General features: G+C 38.9%; 1 protein-coding gene across 3 annotated transcripts in view; it reads left to right on the plus strand.

Annotated features, from left to right (window-relative positions):
- The window catches only part of ZNF366 (zinc finger protein 366), a 36,682-nt gene extending 24,955 nt beyond the window's left edge, over window positions 1–11,727 (plus strand). For all 3 annotated transcript variants that reach the window (XM_026794327.2, XM_005488285.4, XM_074532399.1), the window contains 2 exons: window positions 3,696–3,870; window positions 5,777–11,727. In XM_026794327.2, the coding sequence (XP_026650128.1) occupies window positions 3,696–3,870; window positions 5,777–6,312 (711 nt within the window). In that variant the 3' untranslated portion in view covers window positions 6,313–11,727. The remainder of the gene's footprint in view (window positions 1–3,695; window positions 3,871–5,776) is intronic.
- The last annotated feature ends 14,599 nt before the right edge of the window (window positions 11,728–26,326 follow it).

Below are 26,326 nucleotides of genomic sequence, written 5' to 3' on the forward strand. Positions count from 1 at the left end.
ATATAGCTGTATGAACAGCCTGCTTAACAATGGCTCACATGTCCCTGGGGAACCGCCTGCAAATAGATTTCATCTTGCTTTCTCTTGTACTTTTCAAAGCTTCCTGTTTTCTCACGGTCCTTTTGGACAGTTTACAGTCATTCTCCCTCTCCTTCTTTCTTTGAGGAAAGGAACACCCTTCTTATAAAGAAAAAAAAAGAAGAAGAATGCAAGGGAAAGAGAGCACAGCAGTAGCCTTTATACTTCACCGCATGCAATGGTTTTCTTTACCTTTTTCTCACAGCAAAAGAAAACATGAGCTTTCCTATGTGTCTAATCACAGCTAAGCACATACTATCAGAATTGAGGGAGTAGCAAATAGTTGTCCCTTCTGTTTCCTCACCCAGCTGCAGCCTGGATCTCTGTTTGATTTTCTGCTGAAGAGTCAACTTGTCTGTAGTATTTAAAGGCCTGAGCCCATGTTGCCTTGTTTATTTCTGTTTAAGAGGGAAAAAAAAAACCCACTGAAGAGTTATGAAGGTATTCCAACAACTGGTGCAACAGTACTAATTTGGATTTGTATAGAAAGGTTCCATGAAATTTACTGTTGCTTTTAGTGCTGAAGTAATCAATTTTTCATACTTCCAATAAAGGATGCAATGGATCTTTCTTCAGCTCAGACAAATATCTGTAACAGATGTTTTGAACACCACTTTTTTCTCTATCTAAAAATGTGGTTTTTAATCAGAAAGAGAGAAGTACTTTGAGAAGGAACAAAACGGGTGGCCAATCTAGAAGGATGATACTTCACGTGCTGGCTTAAGAGGAAAAAAATCTAGGCTGGAACTAATGTAGACTATTCTAGCAAACTATGCTGAAGTCCATTTCACCAGCCAGTGCAACTATGTCTGTTCAGCAGACTTGCAGCTGAGTTGTTCTCTTCAAGATTTTAATTTTATTTTGTTCTAAACATTTTGTTGAAGATTATTTTGTTAGACAGCCTAACAGAAAGTCCACAAGTAAACCATGTTGTTCCTGATATCCCAAGTTCTCTTGCATAAACTTTTCACCTCCCTGAGTGCCATCGTGCATTGGGTTCTGCTGGAGCTCCTCCCATGCAGCTGTCTCAGGATCATCTTTCACACTCTGCTCACAAGGCTGTCATGTCAGAGAGAAAGAAAATCTTGTACAGGCTTCTAATTTGATCTGCAGATTCAAGCTCTTCATTGAGCATTAGCTATGTACTCCAGCTAGATTTGAATTGCAGTCTCCTAGCATACAAGTGAGAAACCTATTTCCTTTTACATCTGGATCATAGATATTCATCTGAAAGATGTCTCCTGCCTTTTTTAAGTGACCAGTAAAACAAAGATTATGCCACAGAGACGCATCATTCCAAAAACCAATTTTCCTATCTGCATTTCTTTAATTTTCCTGCCACACCTCTGCACTCTAGTACCATTTCCTTATGTCCCCAAAGGAGAATTCAGGGCAAGAACACATTACACATTTTGAAGATGTGCCTGACTCTGGGAAATGGAAAACCCATCAACTTTATTCAGACACAGAACTTTTATGCCATAAAGAAATAACCTTTACCAAGTCCCTGTCTTTTCAGTAAGAGGAAAGACAAACAAATATTGCCTTGACAGAAAGTAAATGGTCCTCCTAAATAAATTTTAATACTCAAGACCTTATAAAGATAAGTGTTTGCATGCAGTACTGAAGCCACTCATCCACTCAACATGATTTTCCTTGGTTACCAGTTCAGACAGAGAAGATGTAGATATAAGAAAGCAGGTTCTGGTGATAACGTATGTCAGCCACAATCCAAGCAGATAACCAGAAGCCTTCAGCAAAGAGGTGTAAGAGAGATATTATTGTTGACATTCTTGCAACAAGAGTAATATTGACAAGTTATAGGTTATTCCCGCAGCTGTCAAGATACAATCAGCTGCTGGTTACTCCTTGCTAATTTTCTGTGCTCATTAGTAGTCTCAGTAGATGAGAGTCTGATTCCTCCCAGCACTTTCTGAGGTATTTTGTGGTTCTATAATTTCTCTGAGTGTACATAATCCTACATATTAACTTTCTTTGAACATGAAGAAGACAGTATTCTTTCCTCAGTGGCTGGATGACCCTTGGAAGCAGCCATCTTACTTTTAAAAATTAATTACTCACTTTCAGTGGCTATTCCTTTTTTCCACCAATGGTCATGTCTAACACTTTGCGATAAATTTATTTGCTAGAGTTTTCATTTTAGTAAAATCACAGACAGAAAAACACAAATGGTACATATGCAGCTGAAGCGAATAACTTTTTGAAAAACAAGTGAATGTTTTCAGAATCTGTCTTTTTACAGCTCTGACTCAGCTCTAGTTTTTATTTTAAAACAGTAGACCTGCTAATTTTTATATTTATGAACTAATTCAATTTTTCCTCAAGAGAAGTCTTAAAAGACAAAGCATACAGTACTTCTTTTCCAAGGATCCTTTCGCTATTTACATTTCATCCAGATATTCTAAGTGATGACTTTCTGAATTTACATCTACAAGTTCTATATCAGTTCTTCTGTAATACCAAATAAGTAAAAATTGAATCCACATTATATAAAAAAATCTGGTGGAGTCTTAGTAATTTCTATTTATTAATTGTCTGCCAGATGGTTACCCTGCTAGATGAAGGTTTCAGTTACTCAGTAATGGTGACTCTGGTTAATATAGTAATAAGAATAATTTAAAAAAAATTAGATCCAATGATAAAACAAGTCAGGAAAAAAAAAAGGTATAAAGCAAGCACAGAAGTTTGCAGAGGATGGAAATAGCCACTTGAATGTGAACAAAATTATAAATCCTGGTAAGGAAAGACCAGAAGATAAGTAAGACTGGGTGGCTGTAATAGTGATGTCAAACTCTCATGTCTTAAGAGTACATAAGAGTCCAGACTACAAAAGGACCCATCTAAATAAACAACAATGAATTAAACCCACTGGTATTGTTCCATCAAAGGAAAAATTTCACGATCAATGGCTTAAGCTGGCAGGAACATGCTTCAGGGAAAGCTGAGTCATTCTTGCAGCCTCATGACTGTTTAAATTGCAGCTTACTCACCAGAGACACCAAAACACAGGAGTTGATAAACAAATGATGAAAGAATCAGGGGAAATAAAGAGTGAGAAAGAAACACAGAAAAACAAGGAATTGCTTTTTCTAGCTTTAAGCAAAATGTGCAGCCATTTAATTTCCATTTAAAAATAAGTAATATTCTGTTACTTTGACTGTTTCACAGAAACACTTAGTTGGTTTTATTTTATAATTCCATTCCTGCCTGACATTGTAGTTGATTAAAGGCTAGATGTATAAACTACAAATGGAATGGTTCACCGGGGCAGAAACTTTTACTTTGAATCTCATTCAAGTTATGAGTCTTCCAGATTACTCCCTTAAGTCTTTCCCCTCCTTACAACAACATTGACTGCTTTTGGGGAATCCTGCACTATATGTGCTGGTCACCAATATAAAAAAATATCAGCAGTTCAGAGTGCCTTAGATACCACATGTTTTTGCCTGTAGGATTTTGATGGAACTTTGAAAAACTTATTACAGCCAAAAACTGCCAGAATTTAAGTTGAGAAGTGTAGGTCCTCTTTCCTTTAAAATTTTGTCCTTGAAAATACTGCTTCAAACTAATAATTTTCATTTTTACCATTTTTACAGCTGTGTGGAAAGGAGTTTAACAGAATGCACAATTTAATGGGACACATGCACTTGCACTCAGATAGTAAGCCATTTAAGTGCCTCTACTGTCCCAGCAAATTCACCTTGAAGGGGAACCTAACCAGGCACATGAAAGTCAAACATGGAGTCATGGAAAGAGGATTTCACTCTCAAGGTAATAATTTTCAGCGAGATTATTCTCTGTGAGATCTGAATATGCATATCAGTAAATACAAATGGGCTTTGTATGACAGATCCACAAACTTGTGCCATAGATCCAACGTTATTGCAAGAGGTAGAATCCCATAAGCCTGTGAAGTTGTTATTAGCTATATTACTATACCATTACATGGCGGCATTACGTGTCCCAAATAAATCATAAATTAATCCTAATTTGACAGAAAAAGAAAATCTGAAACACTTATGGTCCTTTCTGATAGTCTGGAGCAGGAATGGAATCTTCAATGGCTCTACATCCAGGAGCCTTGGTCATTCTGTACTGTATTGGCATAGCTGGTGCCACATGAATACCACAGGCTCAAGATCCCATTTACAAGGAAGCACATGAATAGGAGGGGATATTCCTCAAAGTATAAGTCTCACAGTATAAGGATTTTTGACTACTGAGGGCATCCTGTGAAACATTTCCTGTCTGCCACTTACCACATACACTTCCTGAAGTCATCCTCATGTGTGTAAACAGATCAATGCTATCTAAAGAAGTGAGGGAATTAGGGAGAATTTTTGAGGGCTTGGGTATCCAAGATCCCTTTTTTAAGTATATGAATAATTCTTTAGTGGGCAAGATTTCTTGGCATTTCTCATATATTCAAACTTTAGGGCGGCTTAGCACATGTGCAAAACACTTACTCTAATGACATTTGGTGTAAATTTTTTGAAGATCCTAATGGCTAATGAAATAACTATTTTTTTCTGTAAATCTCCTACAGCATCATGCTAGTTAGAGAATTGCTCGTAATTGGAGATTGCCTAAAATCTTTTCATTGTACAGAGATTCTGCAGCCCTTGAGGCTTATCAATTATGAGAAAATTTGTGAGGTCTGATGCCTGTTTATGAATCCTTTTAACAAATACACCTTCTTGCAAAATAAAATCTGCTGTTTAGTGATACGGCATAGATCCTTCATAAACTTGATTCAATTACTGAGGGGAAAGTAAAAAACAAAGGAAACAAGAGCAGGTAAAATTGTGACTTTCATAGGTATTGGGTGAAGTCCTCACTTTGTCATTAGTCTTTAATGAAGCTGGTCTATGCCTATAGTATCTGATTTTTTAAAATATATCCTGATGATGTTTGGAGCGTTTTTGAGTCCACAGATGCCTCTTGGATAATCTGTATTTTCAGCAAGAGGGAAGACACTGACAAATACTAAGCCAAACCAGATCCAGGATTAGATGTATATTCATATACACTGCTCAAAATCATCATTTGTTTATAATGATTCCCTCAAGCTGAAGCACTGTCTAGTGCATAGAGCTTTTCCACTGATTTTTTCTCAGTGGATGAAAGGGGAAAAATTAAGGACAATCATAGGCTGCTGAGACTGTTGTCTTTTCATTTGTAAACTATTAACTTTGAACCCCAGTGTCCATAGAACAAATACATTACCATGTTTTTAGTCTCTTCCACGCCTCTGAAACATAAGATACAAAACATGGGACTTCAATTATGGACTGTGGTGCTTTAGATTCAAGTTTTATTTTAGAAAAATAATAGGAAGGAGGAAGTGAGTACGTTGAGACAAAATTCAGTTTACAAAAGGCCAGACCATTTCACTTTTCTTCCCAGCTGCACCATCCAGAGTCTGGCTGAATAGAAGAATATTTTGTGTGTCCTAACTTGGCTGTGAAGCGTAAACAATAGCACTCCTTTTTGCAGCATCTCGAAGGAGATGCCATGAGATGTAAATAGTGAAGTACTTGGAGATAGCTGGATGGATGACAAAGTTAAAAAATTAAATACAAAGACACCTCAGATTTTGTTTTTTAGCCATGCATCAAGTAGTAAAAATTCCTATATATAATTTTTTCCTTCTCTCCTCCCCTCAAACCACTACAAGGTTTTGGAAGAGGAAGGATTGCTCTGTCCCAGACAAATGTCTTGAGAAGCTTGGAACAGGAAGAGCCATTTGATCTGTCCCAGAAAAGCCAAGGGAAGGGTATCTCATTTCATTCTGATGGTGAGAGTGCCAAGGGAAGCTCATGCCAGGAAGAAGAGGAAGACAACTGCTATGAGGTGGAACGATACAGCCCTGCCACGTACCATCATGATGACAACAAGCTGTACATGGCTCAAGATCTCTCTGGCAAACCTGAGTGCATGATGAAGGACTTCAGAGAGTCCTACTGCAATGAGAAGGAAGAGGTGTTAAGTGAGGGAGGACTGGGGAAGACAATAGGAAATTCAGACAAAGAGGAGAGACGTGGAGAGGGAGAGCTTGCAAACAGCAAAGAACATCTCAGCTTTAGATCCTTTGAAAAGGCCAGACTTGGTCACTCTCTCTCTGATTACTTGTATTTCAAGCACAAGAACAAGAGTTTGAAAGAATTGCTGGAAAGAAAAATGGAAAAACAAACAATGCTTCTAGGCATTTAAAATGGACATTTTTAAAACAGCTGGAAAATGGTAACCAGGTAGATTTTAACGTGAATTGTAAGCTACTAAAGTCTGGAAGTCTGTAGTAGTATTTAGAAATAAATAAGCCAAATTATTAAAAATAATTTAGGGTAAACCACATACATTAAAAGAATAAAATAGCTTGAGGTCACCAAGAAATGCAATAGATATTGAAAAATAACACTTTAATATTTATCCGTTTAATGTATAACAGACAATGGGTTGGGTACAGAAGTTTACTTCCTATTATATGGGGATAGATACTTACATGCAATTTTCTACTTAGCAGAAAGCAACATATTTTAGCATCTGATTTCTTATCTGACTAAATATATATGAAAACTTCTAACCATATGCCTCAAAAATATCTGAATATACAAAGTATTTCACATTATAAGCCAGAGTACTATTAGACATGGCATGCATGAAAGTGCTTCAACATTCAGAACTAACACATTCCAAATATTTGATTTACTGAAGTGACTCTTAGTGCAACTACTTACAATGAGAAATGTGAAACAAAATAATAAGAAGAACTAATGTCTAGGGAGGCAGTAAAGGACAGTTCTCTAAGACTTTAAAAGGAATTTATTACAAAAGCTAGTTCTCTAGCACAAGGAATATTTGTGCTTTGCTGTGTTTCAGCCAGTATGGGAGTGTTCAGAAATTCTTGAAGTGGAATAGCATAGATTGTGTTGACATTTTGTTCTACTGCCTGCTTGGACCAACACATGTACTGGGTGGCATCAGCATGCTGTATTCACAATCTTGCCATAGTTACACATAACACAGTATGAGTAATTCAAAATGAAAAAATTATGCAGCTTTACCATTTATCTCTTCAGTTTATCATTGCTAGTAAGGATAATTTTGGAATACACAGATCTGGTCATTTTTTGTTTCAGGGGGTAAAAACCATCCTTCCAGAACAAGCAGTACCTCACAGAGGAAAACTTTCCTCTTATTAAGGTCAGAAAACTTCTCTTATTAAACACTTCTTGAGCAGTAAGTGGCAGGCCTTTCAGACAAATTTCACTCATGCTGTTTTTATGGAGTCAAACTCAGCTTTTCATCCTCTGATTCCCCTACAGTTATAAGCTTATAACCGACATGGGAAAAGCATATTGATTAAACTTTTAATTAATGACATAAATACTTTGAACAGCATATTAGTTCCTATATATTCAAGAAAGATGAGAAGCAGCCCTGAATCGTCCTATTGCTTACGTGGAAATAAAAATTCAATTAATCATAAAATTTGTCCTATGTCCTTTGGACATCCCAGCTCAAAAGGTTAAAATCCATATATATGGTACATCTCTTCCAAATATTACTGCCTTCTTCACTTACCTGCTGAGTTCTTGATTTGAAATGCATTGCAATCATGCTCTCTATATAGCAAGTTATAATTAAATATAGTCATCTACTTTTGTGGCTTGCTAAGACCAGTCATGTAGCTGCAGCTCTCTGCCCCTATGAGAAAACACACACCTCTCAAATTAATGATCCTCATGCCTACCAGTTAAGCAGCATTCACAGGGCAAGGTCCTTATTTTTCATATAACTGGGTTTGTGTAGTCCAAGGCTACAGGCAGTGTTTTCCTTTTTCAAGGCTCAAACATGGCATAACACATGCAGAAATTCATGCAGAAAAAGCTATTGATAAAAGAAAGAGTAACATCCAGGTGACTTTCCTAAATTAAATCTATGTCTGATGTGCATATTTTTAAAAATAAAAATGTCATGCCAAATTGAACTGGAAGGTAGGTCACTTTAGAATTTAAAAAGTCTTTGAGGTGTATTTTAGAGGTCCGTGGTCATGTTTCTTCAGGGATTAACTCTTTTATCATAAACATTCCTCTTCCTTGCTTTAGCTGTAAGACAATGCCTATTGAAAAAGGAGCCATCTTTCTTTCAAGGAAGATGTTGTGGTCAAGCAAAAAGGGAAATTTTTAGAATAATGAGTGAAACTGTACTATTTCTTAGATGTTAGGGGAAGTGATCGGGTAGAAATTCAGCATGGTCTAGTAGATAGTCCCTCAGAAATGGGAGCAACTCCTTCAGTTAACTTATTGGCACTAGCCTTGTCTCTACCAGACAAAAGCTTCATGTGAGCATGTATACAGCCAAGAGCTGGGAGTAGCTAACTCTTAGAATTTTCTCCCTCTTGGTAGTGTAGTTTCCAGCTGTGCGTGGTTCAGTATCAGTTAGCTCCACATTTCCAGAGGTATTCATTTACATGATAAGAGGGACAAGCAAGGAATCGGGAATCTCTTTGCAATTTCTAGAAAGGTGATCATGCAGGTGGGTGGAATTTAGCAAGTCCTTCAGTCCTGTGGTGTGTAAAGCAGGAAAGTATACTGCCCTTCCGTTGCAAACTCTTGTCTATTAATTGGAGAGTGCTATGGGACATCTAGACAATTCTTATCAAGAAAGAAACAAAGTATTATATACCAATTGCAGTCCAGACAAATGGAGCAAAAGAGACATTTTCAGCAGAGTTCAGCTCCCAGCCACTAATATCATAGGATGCATTCTATCTGGGCTTTAGCAAAGGCTTTGATACATTATCCATGGCATTCTCCCAGAAAAGCTGACAGCTTGTGGGCGGAAGAAGTCTTTGTTTGGGTTAAAACATGGCTGTATGGCCAGGCCCAGAGAGTGGTGATTAATGGAGTTAACTGCAGTTGGCAGACAGTCACCAGTGGTGTTGCCCAGGGGTCAGCACTGGGCCCAGCCCTGTTTATATGTTTAATATCTTTATTAGCCATCTGGATGTGGGGATGGAGAACCCCCTCAGTCACTTAACTGATAACACCAAGCTGGGTGGGAGTGCTGACCTGCTGGAGGGCAGGAAGGCTCTGCAGAGGGATTTGGACAGGCTGGATCATGGCTGAGCCCAGTGGTGTGAGGCTCAATAAGGCCCAGTGCTGGGTCCTGCCCTTGGGTCACAGCAAGCCCAGGCAGTGCCACAGGCTGGGGCAGAGTGGCTGCAAAGCTGCCCCAGGAAAAGGCCCTGGGGTGCTGGTGACAGCAGCTGAGCATGAGCCAGCAGTGCCCAGGTGGCCAAGAAGGCCAATGGCATCCTGGTCTGTGCCAGCAATGGTGTGGCAGCAGGAGCAGGGCAGGGACTGACCCCTGTGCTGGGCACTGGTGAGGCCACACTTCAAATCCTGTGTCCAATTTTGGGCCTTTCACTCCAAGAAAGACATTGAGGTGCTGGAGCATGTCCAGAGAAGGGCTACAAGTCAGATATCCCTGCAGGTGTTCAATAAATGATCAGATGTAGGACTTAGTCTAGTTGACCAGGTGGTGATTGCTTAAACATTGGAGTTCATGATATTAAGAGGTCTTTTCTTACCTAAATGCTTCTGTGATTGTGTGATTCTGCAACTGCAAAAACTATGTTTATTGGAAGCATGCAGTCCAGGGTTTCCTTACTGACCTTGTAAGAGAATGTGCCAGATGTGTCCTTAGGAAAGGAAATCACTGCAGACAGTTCTGGGTTGTCTAAATGGTTACTCCAAACTCCTTCAACCACACTCCCTGCTTCAATTTACCCACTTCTATAGGTGCAGTTATCACTGGAGCCAAAGTACTGGACAACTACATACAGCTGGGAAATAATCCCAGAATGGCAATACTATTTGCAAGTATTTCATAATGCGAACTCTTTTTAATCGCATTTTACTAGAAAGCAGAGTATTTCTTCACAATGGGACTTTGAGATTCTGCCCAGACACAAAGTCATACTAAGATAATTCTCAAACAAGCAAGTCTAATTAATGTCAGAATAGTAAAAACCTAATTTAAAACTGTAAATTATGAATAAGAGAAATTACAAACAAAATTATTACTGAAGTAAGAAGACAGTGCCAAGTGACCCAAGCAAAGTGGTTAGAAGATGACAGTCCTCCCTACTGTAGAACATAATGTAGATGGGTCTGTGGCACTTGTTACAAAGAGGCCTCAAGGGACAAATTAAAAGTGAAATAACAGCCTTCATTGTGAAGCACCTTGCTTTTCAAACATAAGTTATTTTCACACTATTTACATTGGCACAGCTTTGGGAACAGATAGTAACAGCCTTTGCTTTTTAATAGCTTTGAAAATGCTTTATAGAGATTTGCTCTCATAATGAAGCTATTTCCCATTTATAATTTTCAAGGGATTAGCTTCCTTATTTTGCCTTGTGGAGAGGCTCAGAAGTCCAGTAGAGACATTGCCTGTGTCCTGGACATTGGGGGATATATTTTCTTCTTTTTCTCATTCCTAATGTGAGTTTATCTCTTGTCTTCTAGCTCTGTTGTGGGGGAAAAAAGGGGCTTTATCTTACTACTGTTCAGTGTTATTTGGGTTTTCATTTTATGGGGACATATGAAGCTAAAGCCCAGTCTCCACCACCTCCATATAAAAGCACATCTATACCATTTGCCTGCATTGTTTATGCAGCCTTGTTTCATCCTTCCCGAGAGCATTACAGCAAATAAGAGTGGCTACAAACTTGCACAGCTGAAATGCTTCCAGAAGTCAGGCTGAGGAAAAGATAAATTTGCCCTAGCATAAAGAGTCTGGGCAAGTGAAGGCATGTGGTTTGTTAAGTTAGGGGTTTTTCTGATGTTAAGGGTAGCAGGGAGAGTTCTGCAAGACGCTTTGGAGCACAGAGTAGGTGGAGGAAAACCCAAAATCTGAGCTAGTATCGTTTAAGGGTGAAGATAGAGAATATATTTAAAGGAAAAGCAAAGTTGTACGTGACCTCAGAGCAAAGTATTTTCAGTCTGGCCACAAGGACTCAGCTGTCTCCTTGTGAAACTGAGTTTTCCTGGCTGCCAGACAGCCTTCAATTTGTGACAGCAAAGACAGGTGCTCTGTGTTCAGAAGCTCAAAGGGTAAAATACATTGTGATTAATGTAATAATTAAAGTTTATTCTGTGCTCTTTCCTGTAAAACAAGTTAGTGGAAAGACCAAGTAATGCTACTGCACCCACCTTTTTACAACTCTGTGTTTGTCTACTACCTATTCTTTGATTTCTCTCTTCATATGGTGCTGCTCGACTCTGCTGTTTTGAGTGTACAGTTAAGAAGTAATATAAGTACCATATTTATTATTCCTAGAAGTTTTAATAATTATTAACAGTTTTGAAAATGTCATGTCTGCTTAGCTGAACAAGATGTAACAGAGCTAACATTTTGTACTCCTAACAGATTTTGCAAATAATGTGTTGCATATTTATTTCATGTAGAACATTGAGTTCCTGTTTAAAGCCACAGCTTGTGAAGTGAACAAACTATATGTGAATCTTTAGTTTCTGGCTTTCTATCTCAATAGTAAAAGCATGTATGATGTATTGTATTAATTTAAGCAAATAAATATGTACTGGAGAAGCTGCTGTACTTTGTATTGAAATGGATATGGAGTTCTTGGCATTCTAGGTACTTTATATGGCAAATGCATGGGTTTGGTCTGACAAGGTAATTCTTCTCTGAGCATCCCTGAAGAGTGGTTCTTGTTAAAGGAAGGCTAAATCCATGATGGAGGACTAGTTAGAAGGCAAGAGCAGAAGAGCTGCCAGGTCCTTTAAGGCAGAGAGATAACTTTTTCATTACAGACTACATGGAGGACATAAAAATGCTCTGGAGTGATTATGGTATTTGTCAACTTGGCTTCAGACAAGCTAAAAGAGAAAGATCTTTTTCTTAGAGATTTTTTGAAGCACTGCATCATGTAAAAAGAGAGGAAAAAACAACCAGATGTATTGTAAGATTGAAGTTAAAAAATAGAAATACCATTATATTAAGGAATAAGAAGAAGATTGAAATGAGAGATTTAATGTTGCTTTTTCTAAAGGAAAGGGTCACTTTTAAATACTAACTAACCTCTTGAATTTGTTTGTTCAAATGAGACCCTAATTGAATTGGCATCATCCAGACTTCCATCCAGACAGAGAGAATTTCAAACTTTTTGAACATAGGGAAAGGAACAGGGATGCTTGCTATAAGATAAATAATAACAAAGATACTCTGTTTCTAATTCTCAGAGATATATGCCTTAAAAAGTGGAAGAGGGCTTATGCGAACACTAGAAATACATGCTGGAGGCTAAAATAGAACTCCAGAACTAAGCCTTTGTTTTTTCCCCCATCTTCTTTTGTTTTTCCTGATGCTTTGATGGTAGGTAACAACTACTATTAGGATTATAGACTACCTCTACATGAGGAGGATGAAGATATATTGGAGAGTGACCTAGCTCATTCCCGTGTGACTCAGTATAAGTGAATCTCAAAGTTTCTCCTTTGAAACTCAGTTAGAAAAATATGATTTGGAAAAAATATATGTTTGAATTTTTCACAAAGTTCCTCTTCAACTTAGTTCAAAACTGAGCCATGTTCACTTAAGTTTTAAATTACACTTTCAAACCATCAGAAATTAATTAGAAGAGAAAGAGAGCCTCTCAAATGCTCCTGGGGGGCATTTTTGTGAAAATCGTGACATCTTGAAAGGCCCAGAGTATCTAAAGGTATGGAGATAGCCAAATTATTATACAACCTCTTACCAAATTTTTCCCATTAATACACTCTTAGGTTCATGTAGTATGATACAGTTTAATGTATTTGCCCACAGATTTTCCTAAAGTGAAAATCTTATCTAAAAAACACATGCAGGATGTCAGTAATTTCAGCATTTGCAAATGATCAAACACACTGCTAATGCTACTTCTATATATGACAATGTGTGATATGATGGGGTATGCTATATGATGAATCATATAGCATGGATTTTCGTAATGATTGCCTGTAATGAAAGTACAGCTGAACAGAGAACAGATACATTATGAAGAAGTCTTCTGGTGTCCTGTCATTTTGATTATGCTCTCTGAAAATATACTTTACATCTATCCCATTACAGAAAGAATTTAATTTAGATGAGGCCAGACTTTCCCTTTACTGAATTATTTCCTGTACTGACGTATTTCTTGTAGTGAGAACATTTTATTCAAAAGACCTCTATCAATTTACACTAGTAGAGAATGTTAGCTTGTGTTTTTGGAGTTGGGATTCTCTGGTTATACTGCACTTTTTTCAGTACTTAAATACTCTTACACTTCTGAATGGAAAATCACTGAGGAATAAATTATTCAAGACACTAAATTATTATTCAAGATGCTAAAAAATTCAAGAACTAATTAACCAACTAAAAATGGGTTGCTGTAAAACTGACAATGATGGGGTTGTGTGAAAACTAGTAAGATATTTCTACCTTGTGGAGGACTATTATGAAGTTAACGGAGATAGGAACTGTCTAATAATGCCACAGAAGGTGTCACATAAATGTCTCTTAAAGAAATACAGTTATACAAGATAACTGGCAGATATAAACCCAGAAGAATATATATTGATACAGGGTGATATGTGGCAAGGGAATTCTGCAAATTGCTTTATTCTTTACAGAATTTCTACTACAAATTATACAACTTTTCTAGAAACAGTAAGTCATGATTTAAACCGATTGTTTCGTGATTTGATACTGCTACATCATCAGTAATCATGATTTTTAAATCTATTGGTTTCAAAGGCCAAGATGATTTTTCAAAATCAGGTTATAAAGCTAACCAGCAACATAAATCTAATGACTACTGACAACTGTGGCATAGTCTTGCTGTGAAGAAAGTTACACTGAAATTGAAACTGTGCTGTGCCTAGTACAATCTGTCCTGGAGGCCTGTGAGAGCAGCACCAAGATCAGACAGGTCCAAAATTATGTAGGTATGATAAACATACATGCAGACACTGCCTGGAAGCTTGATCTTACTTTGGTGGAAAGCATTAAAAGCCATTCCCTAGTGAGAGTTTTTCTGAAAGCTACCGCATAGCAGTAGCAGCTAATCCTTCTGAATGGATTGTATGAGGCAGACTTCACATGAACAGTCAAGACTAGACACCAGCTAAACTAATTCCACTGAAATGTTTCCTACAGAAATGTCTGGGGTTGCTCACGACCAGAGTGGCTCAGACATGTTTGTTACCAGTGTTCTGTGGGAGGAACCACCCCCAGCCAGCTGGCAGAATGGATCATGAGGGAGTGTTCTGCAAATGTCACCCATTACGCTGCAGCCACTTCATTTTAAATATATTGTCCCCAGGTTAAGCAAACCTGCCTAATTTCACTCTGAAGGGGATGAGGCATGATTTCATGCTAGTGCTGCCTGTCCCACCCAGTTTTTTGTAACATGCAGCTGTAAGACAGATATATTTTAAATATTTCACTACCCATTTCACTAATGAACATGTGATGAGGACATGCGCTAGCATTCCTGATTTCAGCAGTGTCATCAGTGGTCTTCCTACCTGACTTGTAGGATCCAATCCCTGTACAGCATGAAACCATGCCACTACTCATTCCTGTTGGATACTTACAGATTTATTTAGGGCTTTTATCTAGGGCTTTAATTATGCATTTTTACGCTTTCATGTAGAGCCAGATTTTGTGTAGATCCTATTATGCATATAGAGGAGAGTGAAAGATTAATTGCCAGTTTTTGAGAGATAGCAGCAAAATAGCAAAATTCTTACTTTTCTGCTCTTTTTTAAAATAAAACAAAACAAAACAAAATAAAATAAAACAAAATAAAATAAAATAAAATAAAATAAAATAATTCTGTTTTTATTTTACTTGTTCTCATTTATTTCTTAGGCTCCTAATGCTTAGACCACCAATCACCTTTCTACAAAGCACTCTAAGAGGTCAGGATGATCTCTGAGAACATTGCTGCAGAGCCATTTCTATCCTTTTCTTATTAAATACTTGAAAGAGAAAGGAGCAGCCCAGTGTGAGGATGAGCAGACAGAATGACTGGCACAGGTGTCCTTGCCATTTCCAAGAGACTGTGAGCATAGTACCACAGTCCTTGCTACTAAGCAAAATGAAGACTTAATCAATTTTAGATTAAATTTAATCAATTTTTGATTAATTTTTAAGTATGTTTCACGGTTTGCATTTTTCAGATTACAGAGTGAGTATGAGAGTAAGAGCACACAGTTAGAACATACAGATTTGCATGGAGTGGTCAAAAATCTTAATCTTGCTTTTATTTTTAGAGCTCATGAATTAACAATCCAGTCAGACAGATTATATTTATAATGCATCAATTTCCATATGTGAAATTTTTCAAAGAGAAATGAAAACAAAATCCCATTGGATTGTCAGCAACCATAAAATAATCTGAAAAGTCAGATTATTAAGAGCAGTCTCATCCTGTTCCCATCATCCCAAAGCAACAGCTTTATAAAGCAGCACAGCCAGCAAATCTACACTTGCTGTTGTGTATATGTGGGTTTGTTGTACAGTTAAAGATCTGCTTGCCAAAAATTATCTGCCACTCTCTGCACAAGTGCCCTGGGGGAAAGGACCTGGAAGTACTGGTCAACAGCCAGCTGGCCATGAGCCAGCAGTGTGCCCTGGTGGCCAGGAAGGCCAAAGGGATCCTGGCCTGTGTCAGGAACAGTGTGGCCAGCAGGAGCAGGGAGGTCATTCTCCCCTGTACTCAGCACTGGTGAGGCCACACCTCGAGTGCTGTGTCCAGTTCTGGGCCCTCAGTTTGGGAAGGACCTTGAGACGCTTGAGCACATCCAGAGGAGGCAACGAGGCTGGAGAGGGGCTGGGAACACAAACCCTGTGAGGAACGGCTGAGGGAGCTGGGGGTGTTTAGCCTGGAGAAAAGGAGACTCAGGGGTGCCCTTATCACTCTCTGCAACTCCCTGAAAGGTGGCTGTGGTCAGGGGGGGTTGGTCTCTTTCTCCAGGGAACAACTGACAGAACCAGAGGACACAGTCTCAAGCTGCACCAAGGGAAATATAGGTTGGATATTAAGGAAAAGTTTTTACAGAGAGGGTGATAAAGTTCTAGAATGGCTTGCCCAGGGACGTGGTGGAGTCACCATGCCTGGATTTGTTTAAGAAAGGACTGGATGTGGCACTCGGGGCCATGGTTTAGTTGAGGTGTTAGGGCTGGCTTGGACTTGATAATCTTGAAGGTCTCTTCCAAACTAGTCGTTTTGTGGTTCTGTGACTCTCTTTCCTGCAGCTCAAGCACCTCAATTACAGTGTTGTCTTAAGGAGAGGAGCTATTGCTTGTACATCAGAAAATTTCCCTATCTTGATTTTTTGTTTTCAATCATCTTCAGCTTTTCACTGTAAAATCTTGTCCCAAATATCCATGAGTTATACCAAATAGAGTTAGGGGAGCAGAGAAAGACAGCATAATCACTTTGGCGGTCTACTTGATTAATAAAATAGATAATCTTACCAATATTAAATGCTTTCCAAACTCTATAGTAAACATTCCTAAAATTTCTTTTGTTTTAGAGCTGCTTTAAGTTGTTAACATGAAGACAAGGTCTAGTTACCCAGCAAGTAGAAGTAGAAAGCTGTCCTACACTGTTCAAACCTAAAAGCCCTCCAAAACCATTTAATTAAATATGTAGTTTTTCAAGACTTAGTCAGCATTTTATGTTTGTTATATTGTACTTTCTCAGTTCTGACTCTCCTGCCACTTTCTGATTCAGTTCCACAGGAGGATGCCTGGAGGCAAAGCTGTCATCAGAACCACATCTCCCTCACCCTGCAGCCCTATCCTCTCCAGCCAAGGACTCTCGTACATTTTGCAAGCTTGTTATGGAGCAAAATATTTTCATCTTGGTCTTGGGATATAAGCCTCTGAGTCAGGATTGTGGGAGAGATGTGAGGCTTTTCCCCTCTCTGACAGAGGGTCACAAGCTTCAGACTCTCTGCTCCCAGGGAGAAAGTGGTCTGTGTTGCCCTGTGGCACACAGGAAATTTGGGGTCAGCCTTGCTCTAGGGAAGAAAAAAAAGGATTGAAAAAGTGTACAAAAGAGAACTACATCTGTATGCCATGACTACCATGAGTCAGCCCTTATAATTTCTCCCATAAAACTCAGCCTGAGTGGATGCAAGAGGTATGGTCTTGATTTGACTCACTCTGTACAGTGGCTGGAATTATTTTCAGAAAAGTGCCCTTCAGGAGAGCATGAATACACTCAGGAGCAGTCAGTTAGGCTGAAAACCAACCCCATATCTCAGTCAGAGGAGAAGAATGCAGTCATACCTGAGACAAAACTGTGTATTTCACCTCTTCTAGCTCCTCCCTTCGCTTAGCTCTACCTCCATTTTCCCAGGTCCTTCACAACTGCAGGCTACAAGCCATTCTCATAACACCTTCAGCAGCCATTTGACAAGGATGTCCTTGTGCTCCTTTTCACATTTTACTGTTATGGGTTTCCAGCATCCGTAAAGCAAACACACCCTCAGCTCCAAGCTCAGGGGAAACAGCCCTTCTTCCCTTCAGCCTTCCGGAATACCTCTCTCCATCGTGCTGCTCCCTCAGCAAGGATACTCACTGATCTCCCTCACTGAGTGTGTGAGCTCCCTTGATTTCCATGCTGATGAAGACATTTGAACCAATTTGTTGCCCATCTCCTCACACCTTTATTTCTGCTAGCCTTTTTGTGTTTGACTTTACAACCTGAAGAGTGTCCATTTTGGGCATACATTTAGTTGTTATGGAGCCCTCCTTTGTGGGAAGGGGGGCTTGAAGCATCACTTGCTTCAAGTGCCATCAGCTGCCTCTTAGCAATCTTTTTTCTCCTTCTGCTCTATCTTCCTTTTACTTATTCTTCCCTCTAGGCAGCTGCTACTGGCACATCCTCTTGACAAGTGGGAAGCCGTAGGCGGTTATGTTAGCCAGACTGTAAGACCAAATATAGAGCAAAACTGCACGCTGCTCCAGCCTGTTAAGGTTCACTGTGTGAGAAAGTAAGAGTAGCTTGATATTTGTGGTGGATGGGATTGCACTCTCCATGTCTAAATGCAAATTTTGATTCTTTTGTCTTCAGCCATTTTATTAATATTGCTTTTTGAGGGATAAATTTTAAAACCATGCTCTATGGGAAAGTTGAATTGATTTTCATAACTGATGAGCTTTACCACAAGCCAAGGGTAACACATGTAAGAGTAAAGAGGACTTCAAAGAGACAGTTCAGCATACTTGAACAGCATCTCACATCTACCTCCTGTCTTTAATGGGCAGCAGATTGGGCCTGATAGCCAGAGCAGTCACCTCATCCAGTGGCAATGATGATACCAACCTGACTTGTTTGTACTGAGGCAAGTCACGCTGGCAGGACTTACAAGACAACATAGCCCACCCCACAGCTCAGATGGAAAACAGCTTTAGCTCTCAGCTGAGGCTGCTGTCTGCAGCTTCCATTTTCAGCCCATTACTTCCCATGAGGAAGGGATGTACCTAAAACAGGTGCCAGTAGACCTTTCAACTTCGAATGCCTGACCAGCAGCCAGTTGTGTATTTACAATAGAAGATAAAATAAGGTTTCTGACAGCCAAACTTCCTTTGCTCTCTCTTCCTTCTCCCATGGCTGAGCAGACTCTGAGCTGAAAATGCTGCTGTGCTGGTGTCTGACTAGACAGCATTACCCTGGTAAAACGTAAACCTGACCCAGTTTGACTTGGCTGTTCAATTTTTAATGGCACACAGCCAACTTGCTACCAGTTGGGCTATTCATGCTGCAATAGGAAGCAATCTTCCTGACATGCAAACTTCCTTCTTCTTCTGCCTGAGCAGCAGTGCAGTCAAAGATGCTGAGCTAGATAAAGAACAATTTGACCCTATAAAATATGGGTCCTGACCCAAGGCTTTACTTCAGCTTTTTTGTGCTAACCAGCAGAAAAAAACTATTGTTTTCCCATGGAAAACTGGAAAAGACAAAAATGAGTTCTTGCAATAAAGAATCATTGTTATAGCTCCTACAGAAGCACTTACTCCATATTCAGGTGTAAATTTGTGACCTGCAAATCCCTGGGAAAAATTGGATCATGAAAGGTCATAATCAAAACAGGAATTCAAGATACCACTGCATAGTTTGATTACACTAATCTTGTTGGCTAGGGATACTAACCCAGTAGGAAGGGCTGCATGACCTGTCTGTTAAGTTGGTAATATGAGATCACTTTCTTTCTGTTCTTTTCTGTCCTCATGAAAACTTCTAATCCAATTAAAGGAAAGTCTACAACGGGTTGCACAAATGGGTTTCACTAGTTTTGTCACTTGAGCAGTGTTTGTCACTTATACAGTGTTCTTCCTGGAGGACAGCAAGTTAGAAGGAGTATCTGCTCCATCTAAGAATCTCATTACATCAATATAAGCCATATGCTTGAATAAGGGTCTCCTTAGGTCCTTATCTGAAGGGAAAGGAGAAGCTTGAAACAGCAGCAGGAAAGAAGTGGGGAGCCTTTATTTTAGTCTCCAACTGCAACAAAAAAGACCTGTTACAGCCTATACCCTTACACTTATATTTTTTACTGTTCAGTTGAGCAACTGGAAATTAAAGTCACTGATATGAAAGACTTTAAGGAAATTACAATAATTTGAAGTTTGTAATATTGTGCTATAGGCTCTGTAGTGTACTCTCTATCTGCCTAAGCCAGAGAGATAAGAAATACACAACAGGAATGAAGCACCAGTATTCATAGAAGAATATAACACTTTTGGCAGAAGAACTTTCCCTCCAAGCTACTTCATCATTGTGAACTCGGGGTTTTTGAGTCAAGACCCCATGAGAATCCTCTACCTCTTGCCTATCATTTTCCCCCAGTTTCCCAGAAAACTGAGAGGTGAATTAAGGCAGGGGACACTCACACAAAGTTGTACAGTAGGCTGTGGGTCCACACTGGCTTAAAACAATCCAGGCCAGCACCTAGGGAGCCTCCTCAGAAATGAAGACAATGTTAGGCTATTCCATCAGGCAATTTGCAGATAACACCAAGCTGGGTGGGAGTGTTGATCTGCTGGAGGGCAGGAAGGCTCTGCAGAGGGATCTGGGCAGGCTGGATCATGGCTGGGCCCAGTGGTGTGAGGCTCAATAAGGCCCAGTGCTGGTCCTGCCCTTGGGTCACAGCAAGCCCAGGCAGTGACTACAGGCTGGAGCAGAGTGGCTGCAAAGCTGCCCCAGGAAAAGGCCCTGGGGGTGCTGGTGACAGCAGCTGAGCATGAGCCAGCAGTGCCCAGGTGGCCAAGAAGGCCAATGGCATCCTGGCCTGTGCCAGCAATGGTGTGGCAGCAGGAGCAGGGCAGGGATTGACCTCTGTACTCAGCACTGGTGAGGCCACACCTTGAGTGCTGCGTCCAGTTTTGGGCCCCTCATGACAGGGAAAGTGTTGAGATGATGGAGTGTGTTCAGAGAAGGGCAACAAAGCTGTTGAAAGGTCTGGAGCACTCGTCCTGTAAAGAGTGACTGAGGGAGTTGGGGCTGCTTAGATTGGAGAAGAGGAATCTCTGGAGAACATTATTACTCTCTACAACTACCTGAAAGGAGATTGTAGCCAGATGGGGATCTGCTTCTTCTTCCAAATAATAGAATAAGAGAGGAGGTACTCAGGTTGCTCCAGGGAAGATTTAGATTGGATATGATGAAAAATTTCATCACAAAAAGGGTTGTCAAGTATGGACTATTCTGCACAGGAAGTGGTTGAGTCACTAGCCCTGGAGGTGTTTAAAAGATATGTAGGTATAGTACTGAGGGACATATTTTAGTGGTGGACTTGGCAGTGTTATGCCTCAGTGATCTTAAACGTCCTTCCCAATATAGATTCTCTGATTCTGTGTCTTTCTGGAGGTGTGCTTGACATCACCAGGGAGAGAAAGATACAGTGACGTGTTCTGCTATTTTTGCACAGTATGCATGGAGGAAAAAAACAAGTTTCATGTAGATCCTTGAATTGCCTATTTTAATCTGCCTAGGATAAATACTCGCTTGTAACTGTGTAAAAAAAGCTGAGGAGGAGAGTTTAAAAAGGCAGTGGATTTTATAAAAGCAGTCGCTTTGAATCAAACATCAAGTAGCCTGAGGTGTATATACCCACTTTCAGCCAAGAGCCTTTACATAAAACATGTTAAATCTGGAAAGCCTGCAATTTGGGGTGTGTGTTACTCTCTGTTTACAAAGAAAGTACACAAAATTCTCTCTCTTTGAATACAGTAGGGACAAGCAACAGGAGGCAGTTTCTTTGTTCAGAAAATCAAATCTGTTTTAAGCCAGCATTCTGTCCAAAATTAGAACTTTCTCTCCCAGTCTGGATCTTTTCCAGGACCATCCGTGCTGCTGGTACTTCCTTGGCTGGTTCTGGCTCTTTTTTGACTGCATTTTTGTTAGATTCAAGTCACACTCACACATATGCACCCATATGATCTGGTCTCAACTAGTCATCTGTGTTTGCAGAATGTCCCAAGGAAAGTTTTTTCACTGATACAGACCAGGCTTTCCTTAGAACCTTGCTGGTCTGTGACTCAGATAGCAGTTTCTACTGTTTCCTCTCTTGCTAAACAAAAAAGGTGTCTGAAAATTTTCTTAGTATTCTTCTTTTCTTAGTCTTCTTCTTTTATATGAGTCTACTAGCTAGCTATACTGAGGTTAGAGAACTAACAATATGTCAAATTATGAACCCTGATAGTTACCAACATGTTTTAGCATAGAAGTGTTGTATTTGTTAAAAGAAAAGAAATTTATGTACACAGGAGTTCAGCTGGCAGGTGGGCTATTGAGAAGATGAATATGAACTATATGCAAGTACGTATGTACAGAGGAGCATTATTACAGATTTAGATAATTAAGTGCTACAGTAGTGTGGATAGGACTTGATAAAGTTCCCTTTAAATATTAATTAAACTAGATAAAAATTTTACTCTTAAAAACAGTACACAACAAGTTTAAAGGCCTCTTACCTTAGGTACTTTAAAATTAATTTTGTTTCGCATATTTGAGTGTCATCTTTTACATCTAAACCGTCCTGACTCCTTCTGTGAAATGAAATGTCTACTCAGAGTAACATTAATATATACTGTCGTGCTTGAAGCAGTATGAAATAAGCATTCAGCATTGTTCTAAAAAATTGCTCCAGCTGATGATACACAAACCAGAAGGTATAACAATGCGGCCCCTGTGCCAAAATTGCTCTTAGCAGCAATGGCTATTAGTCGAGAGTGAAAAACACTCCAATTTAGTAAATTCTTGGCTGCTTGTAAATGCAGCATATCTCTAGGAATATGCCCAGTCTAGGAATCAAATAGGAGAGTTTGTTAATTCATCACTGGGAAAGGGGCATGAATAAGCCGGTGTGTTGGTCCTAAAGCCAGCTGAAGTAGTGCAACTGAAGAGTAATTTGAAACATTGCCTCAGAAATATGCTTTCTGAGCTCAAGCTTTTCTAGAATTCCCTTTCAGCAAATGGATGGCAGTAATTGTCTTAGCCTCCAAATCTACTCTACCTGTTCCTGTGATTCTTGCTGTGGTTCAAAAGACACACGCATCACTTTCTCTGCTGGTTGTAAGCTGGTTGTAAGGACACTCTTCCTATTGAACTTACCTGGATAAAATTTTGTAGCAAATACACCAACTTATTGTCCACAAAACATTTCAGTATAATGCAAATCTCACATTACACTATAAATAATGAGCTACTGTTCGGTGCCCAGAAACATCTAAAAGGACAAATTACATTATTTTTTTTCAGAAGAGATTCCAAAATACAGTCTGAAGCTTTTCTGAATCAAAAACCTTTCTGACTGCAGAAATTTTCACTGAAACCTGTACAGATTTCCAGGAGAGAAACAGGTTGATTTGATGCAACTTTTTTGGATAGAAGTTATTCAGAAAGCAATTTTCAATTTTAGCTACTACTGACCTTCTAAAAACTTCAGCTGTTCTCTAAAACTTGAAAGCTCTGATGGTTACATGTACAGTACTGTGCTCCTTTGACTTTTCCCCTTCCTTTAAAATGTAAACCCATGACAGATCCTTCTATTTGTTTATCTTTCACAGCACAGAGCCATGCACATTTCTTGTCCTATACAAATGATTAATAATGTCATGACTTTTTAGCCACTGACTATGAAGAAAGACTTTGCTTCTTACCCTCTGCTTCATAATTTGGAGTCTCCCACCCCCATCCATGACACACAGGCCTGTCATTCTCTTTCACTGTCATTTCCTTCTATTTTATCTTAGTGTTTCAGGGTTTTCCCCAGGAAATTCTTTTCTATTCATTTTTAGTGCTTTTAAGGGAGCAAACAAGATGAAAGCTTAAGGAAAAAAAAGTTGTCTTTCTTGACATTGTAAATATAGCTGATGTTTCCCTTTTTGTAACTATGTGGGATGCAATCTGAGAACTATTAAGGTAAACAGCAAAAAGACTTAGTTTTACAGCACCATGGAGTATGTTTCTAAATCACCTAAAGAGCAACACAAAACCAGGGAAACAGAATAAGGGATTTCAGTGGATATATAAAACCTAATTGCTCCTTTCCAAAGCAAATAATATTAAACATTTAATTGTTTGTTGGTTAGTAATAATACCTTTAAATCCAGGAATATTACCTCATTTCCTTTTTGTGGCATGAACCAGGAGTAATATTGAGTTTTTCTTAACTGAGAGGCTGTTAATAAAAGTCCAGTAAAAGAGATAAGAGTAGTGTCCTTTCCTCTAGCTACCTTTGTGCAATAAGCAGATGGTAAAATGTCTCTCCACAGGTTTTACTGGCAGCAACAGCCGTGTGCAGACAATTTACTGAACAATGTCTTCCAAAATCCCCATCTGATAAAGAAACATCATGGTGAAAAATAAGATAATCCTGTAGTAATCAGTAATATCTTCACCTTCACTTGCATCTTCCTAAAGTATGGCAATTAATCTAACAAGTGGGGAAAATTGAGATATAGGAATTCCCCTTGTTACCATGGAAACTACCAGTTGTCTGACTGACAAAGGAAAATAGATTTGTTGTGTTAATAACTTCAGCATCTGAAGAGAACACAGTATTTATGGAGTTGGAGAATCACAGGAGAAGTGAGGTTGGAAGGGACCTCTGGAGTCATCTAGTCCAACATCTTGTTCAAAATGGATCCAACTAGATCAGGTGACTGAAGACGTCAGTTGAGTTTTGAATATCTCCCAGGGATGAAAATTCCACCATCTCTCAGGGGAATCTGTTCCAATGCAGTGGAAATTCTCCAATGAAAATATTTTCTTATTCCTGTGTTTTGATTTGTTCCTGTTCCCTTTAGTCCTGTCCCTGTGCACTTCCATGAAGGGTTTGGCTTTGGCACTATCAAAGATAACTTCCAGCCACTCATCCCATTCTCTGTAGTGCTGCACCAGGGCTTTGGACTTGTCCTTGTTAAACGCTCTGAGGCTCCTGACACCTTGTTTCTACAGGCTCTTTAGAGTTTCAGCTTCCTCTCAGCATGCCCTCGGGCATATCTGCCATCCCCTGGCTTGGCATGGCTGGCAGGCTTGCTGCAGCTGAACTTCTGATGACCCAGGTCATTAAGAGAGACATTAACCAGAATTGGTTTCATGTCGGCTCCCTGAGGAGATACAGTGAGTAACCAGACTGCCCTCCCTGTGCTCATGGTCACACAATCCTTGAGTCCTGCAATCATGCCAGTTTTCCATGTACTTGACGACCTGCATATCCAATCCCTGGCTCACCAGCTTGGATACTGGGACACTATGGGAGATCATATCAAAAGCTTTGCGAAGTGCAAAACTATCTCATTATAGGAGTCAGTAGGTTTGGGAACAGGGATGTTTGAGCTGCTAAAGATTCATTTTGACTTCTTGATTTTTTTGCCTGTTTCTTTTAATTTCTTTTCTAATTTTTATCCTGCTACTCATATGCAGTTAAAACTTGTGGTTTCAGTTGTCCACTTAACACAGTACTGTCTGAAATTTCATGTGAAAAGGGTAAAGAGAAGAACAGAAGCCCATGAAAGGAGACCTGCACAACTACTTCTGCTAGTTGGCACAACATGCATATGACACATATTTTTCAGTCAGAACGCTATTTTTCTTTACTGGCCAGGTTCCCTGGCTGCCTGCAACCTCTGAGAAGGGCACTATGTGTTCTCCTCTTCTGAAAAGAAAAAAATCCTTTTTGCACTTGCAAAGCCAAGACCTGTGACAGAAGACGCTGTTTGATCATTGCTGATAGGCAGCAGTTTGCAAAGACTCTATACAAAAACAAAGTCTTTAATTTCAGCCAAAATATAGTAAACATTAACCACAATGAAAACCTTTACTGATTTCTAGGAATTCCATTATTTGGCCAAAACAAGGGTTAATTTTTCTTCACGGAAGACAGAATCTACTTGGGAAAAATATTAATTTAAAAATTTAGTTTTCTGCTGAAGATCAGTTTAGCCAGAAAATATTTTCAGTCTGTTGGCTGAGGCTAGATGTGGTGAATCCCTAGAACCTAGCTGAAAATGAAGTCATGTGCTTTAAAAGTAAAGATAGAACTGATGACCCTTATGTAGCCTTTTCATAATGCCATAAGGCACTCCTAATAAAATGTCTGCTTGCAAACCATTGTTGAAACTTTTGTTGTAGTTATTAAAATAAATATTTCAAGTATATGTTTGAATACTCAACATTATTATTATTATTATTATTATTATTATTATTATTATTAATAATAATAATAATAATAATAATAATAATAATAATAATAATAATAATAATAATAATAACCTATAGTAATATAATTATCATAACACTTCATAATATATAGTTATGAAAATATTCTATTATTATATATTCATTATATACATTTGCTACATTATTACTATATATTTATAGTATAATAATAGACTAATATTTAATTATATTATATTTTATATAATATAAAATAATATGTAGTAATAATAATAGTTATTGTGATCGTTGTTGTTGTACAACACATCAAACTGTGTGGATGGTTAATTTATTTCCTTAGAAATCCCTGTAATGAAGCAGACCAACACATATTTACCAAAGTTAACATTGTGTGATGCATCCAACGTCCATGACACCTCGTGAATGACTGATGTGCTCTAACAAATCTCCATTGCACTCTTTCTCAGGATGTTG

This window comes from Zonotrichia albicollis, chromosome Z (assembly GCF_047830755.1).
Source record: "Zonotrichia albicollis isolate bZonAlb1 chromosome Z, bZonAlb1.hap1, whole genome shotgun sequence".
Taxonomy (NCBI): Eukaryota; Metazoa; Chordata; class Aves; order Passeriformes; family Passerellidae; genus Zonotrichia; species Zonotrichia albicollis.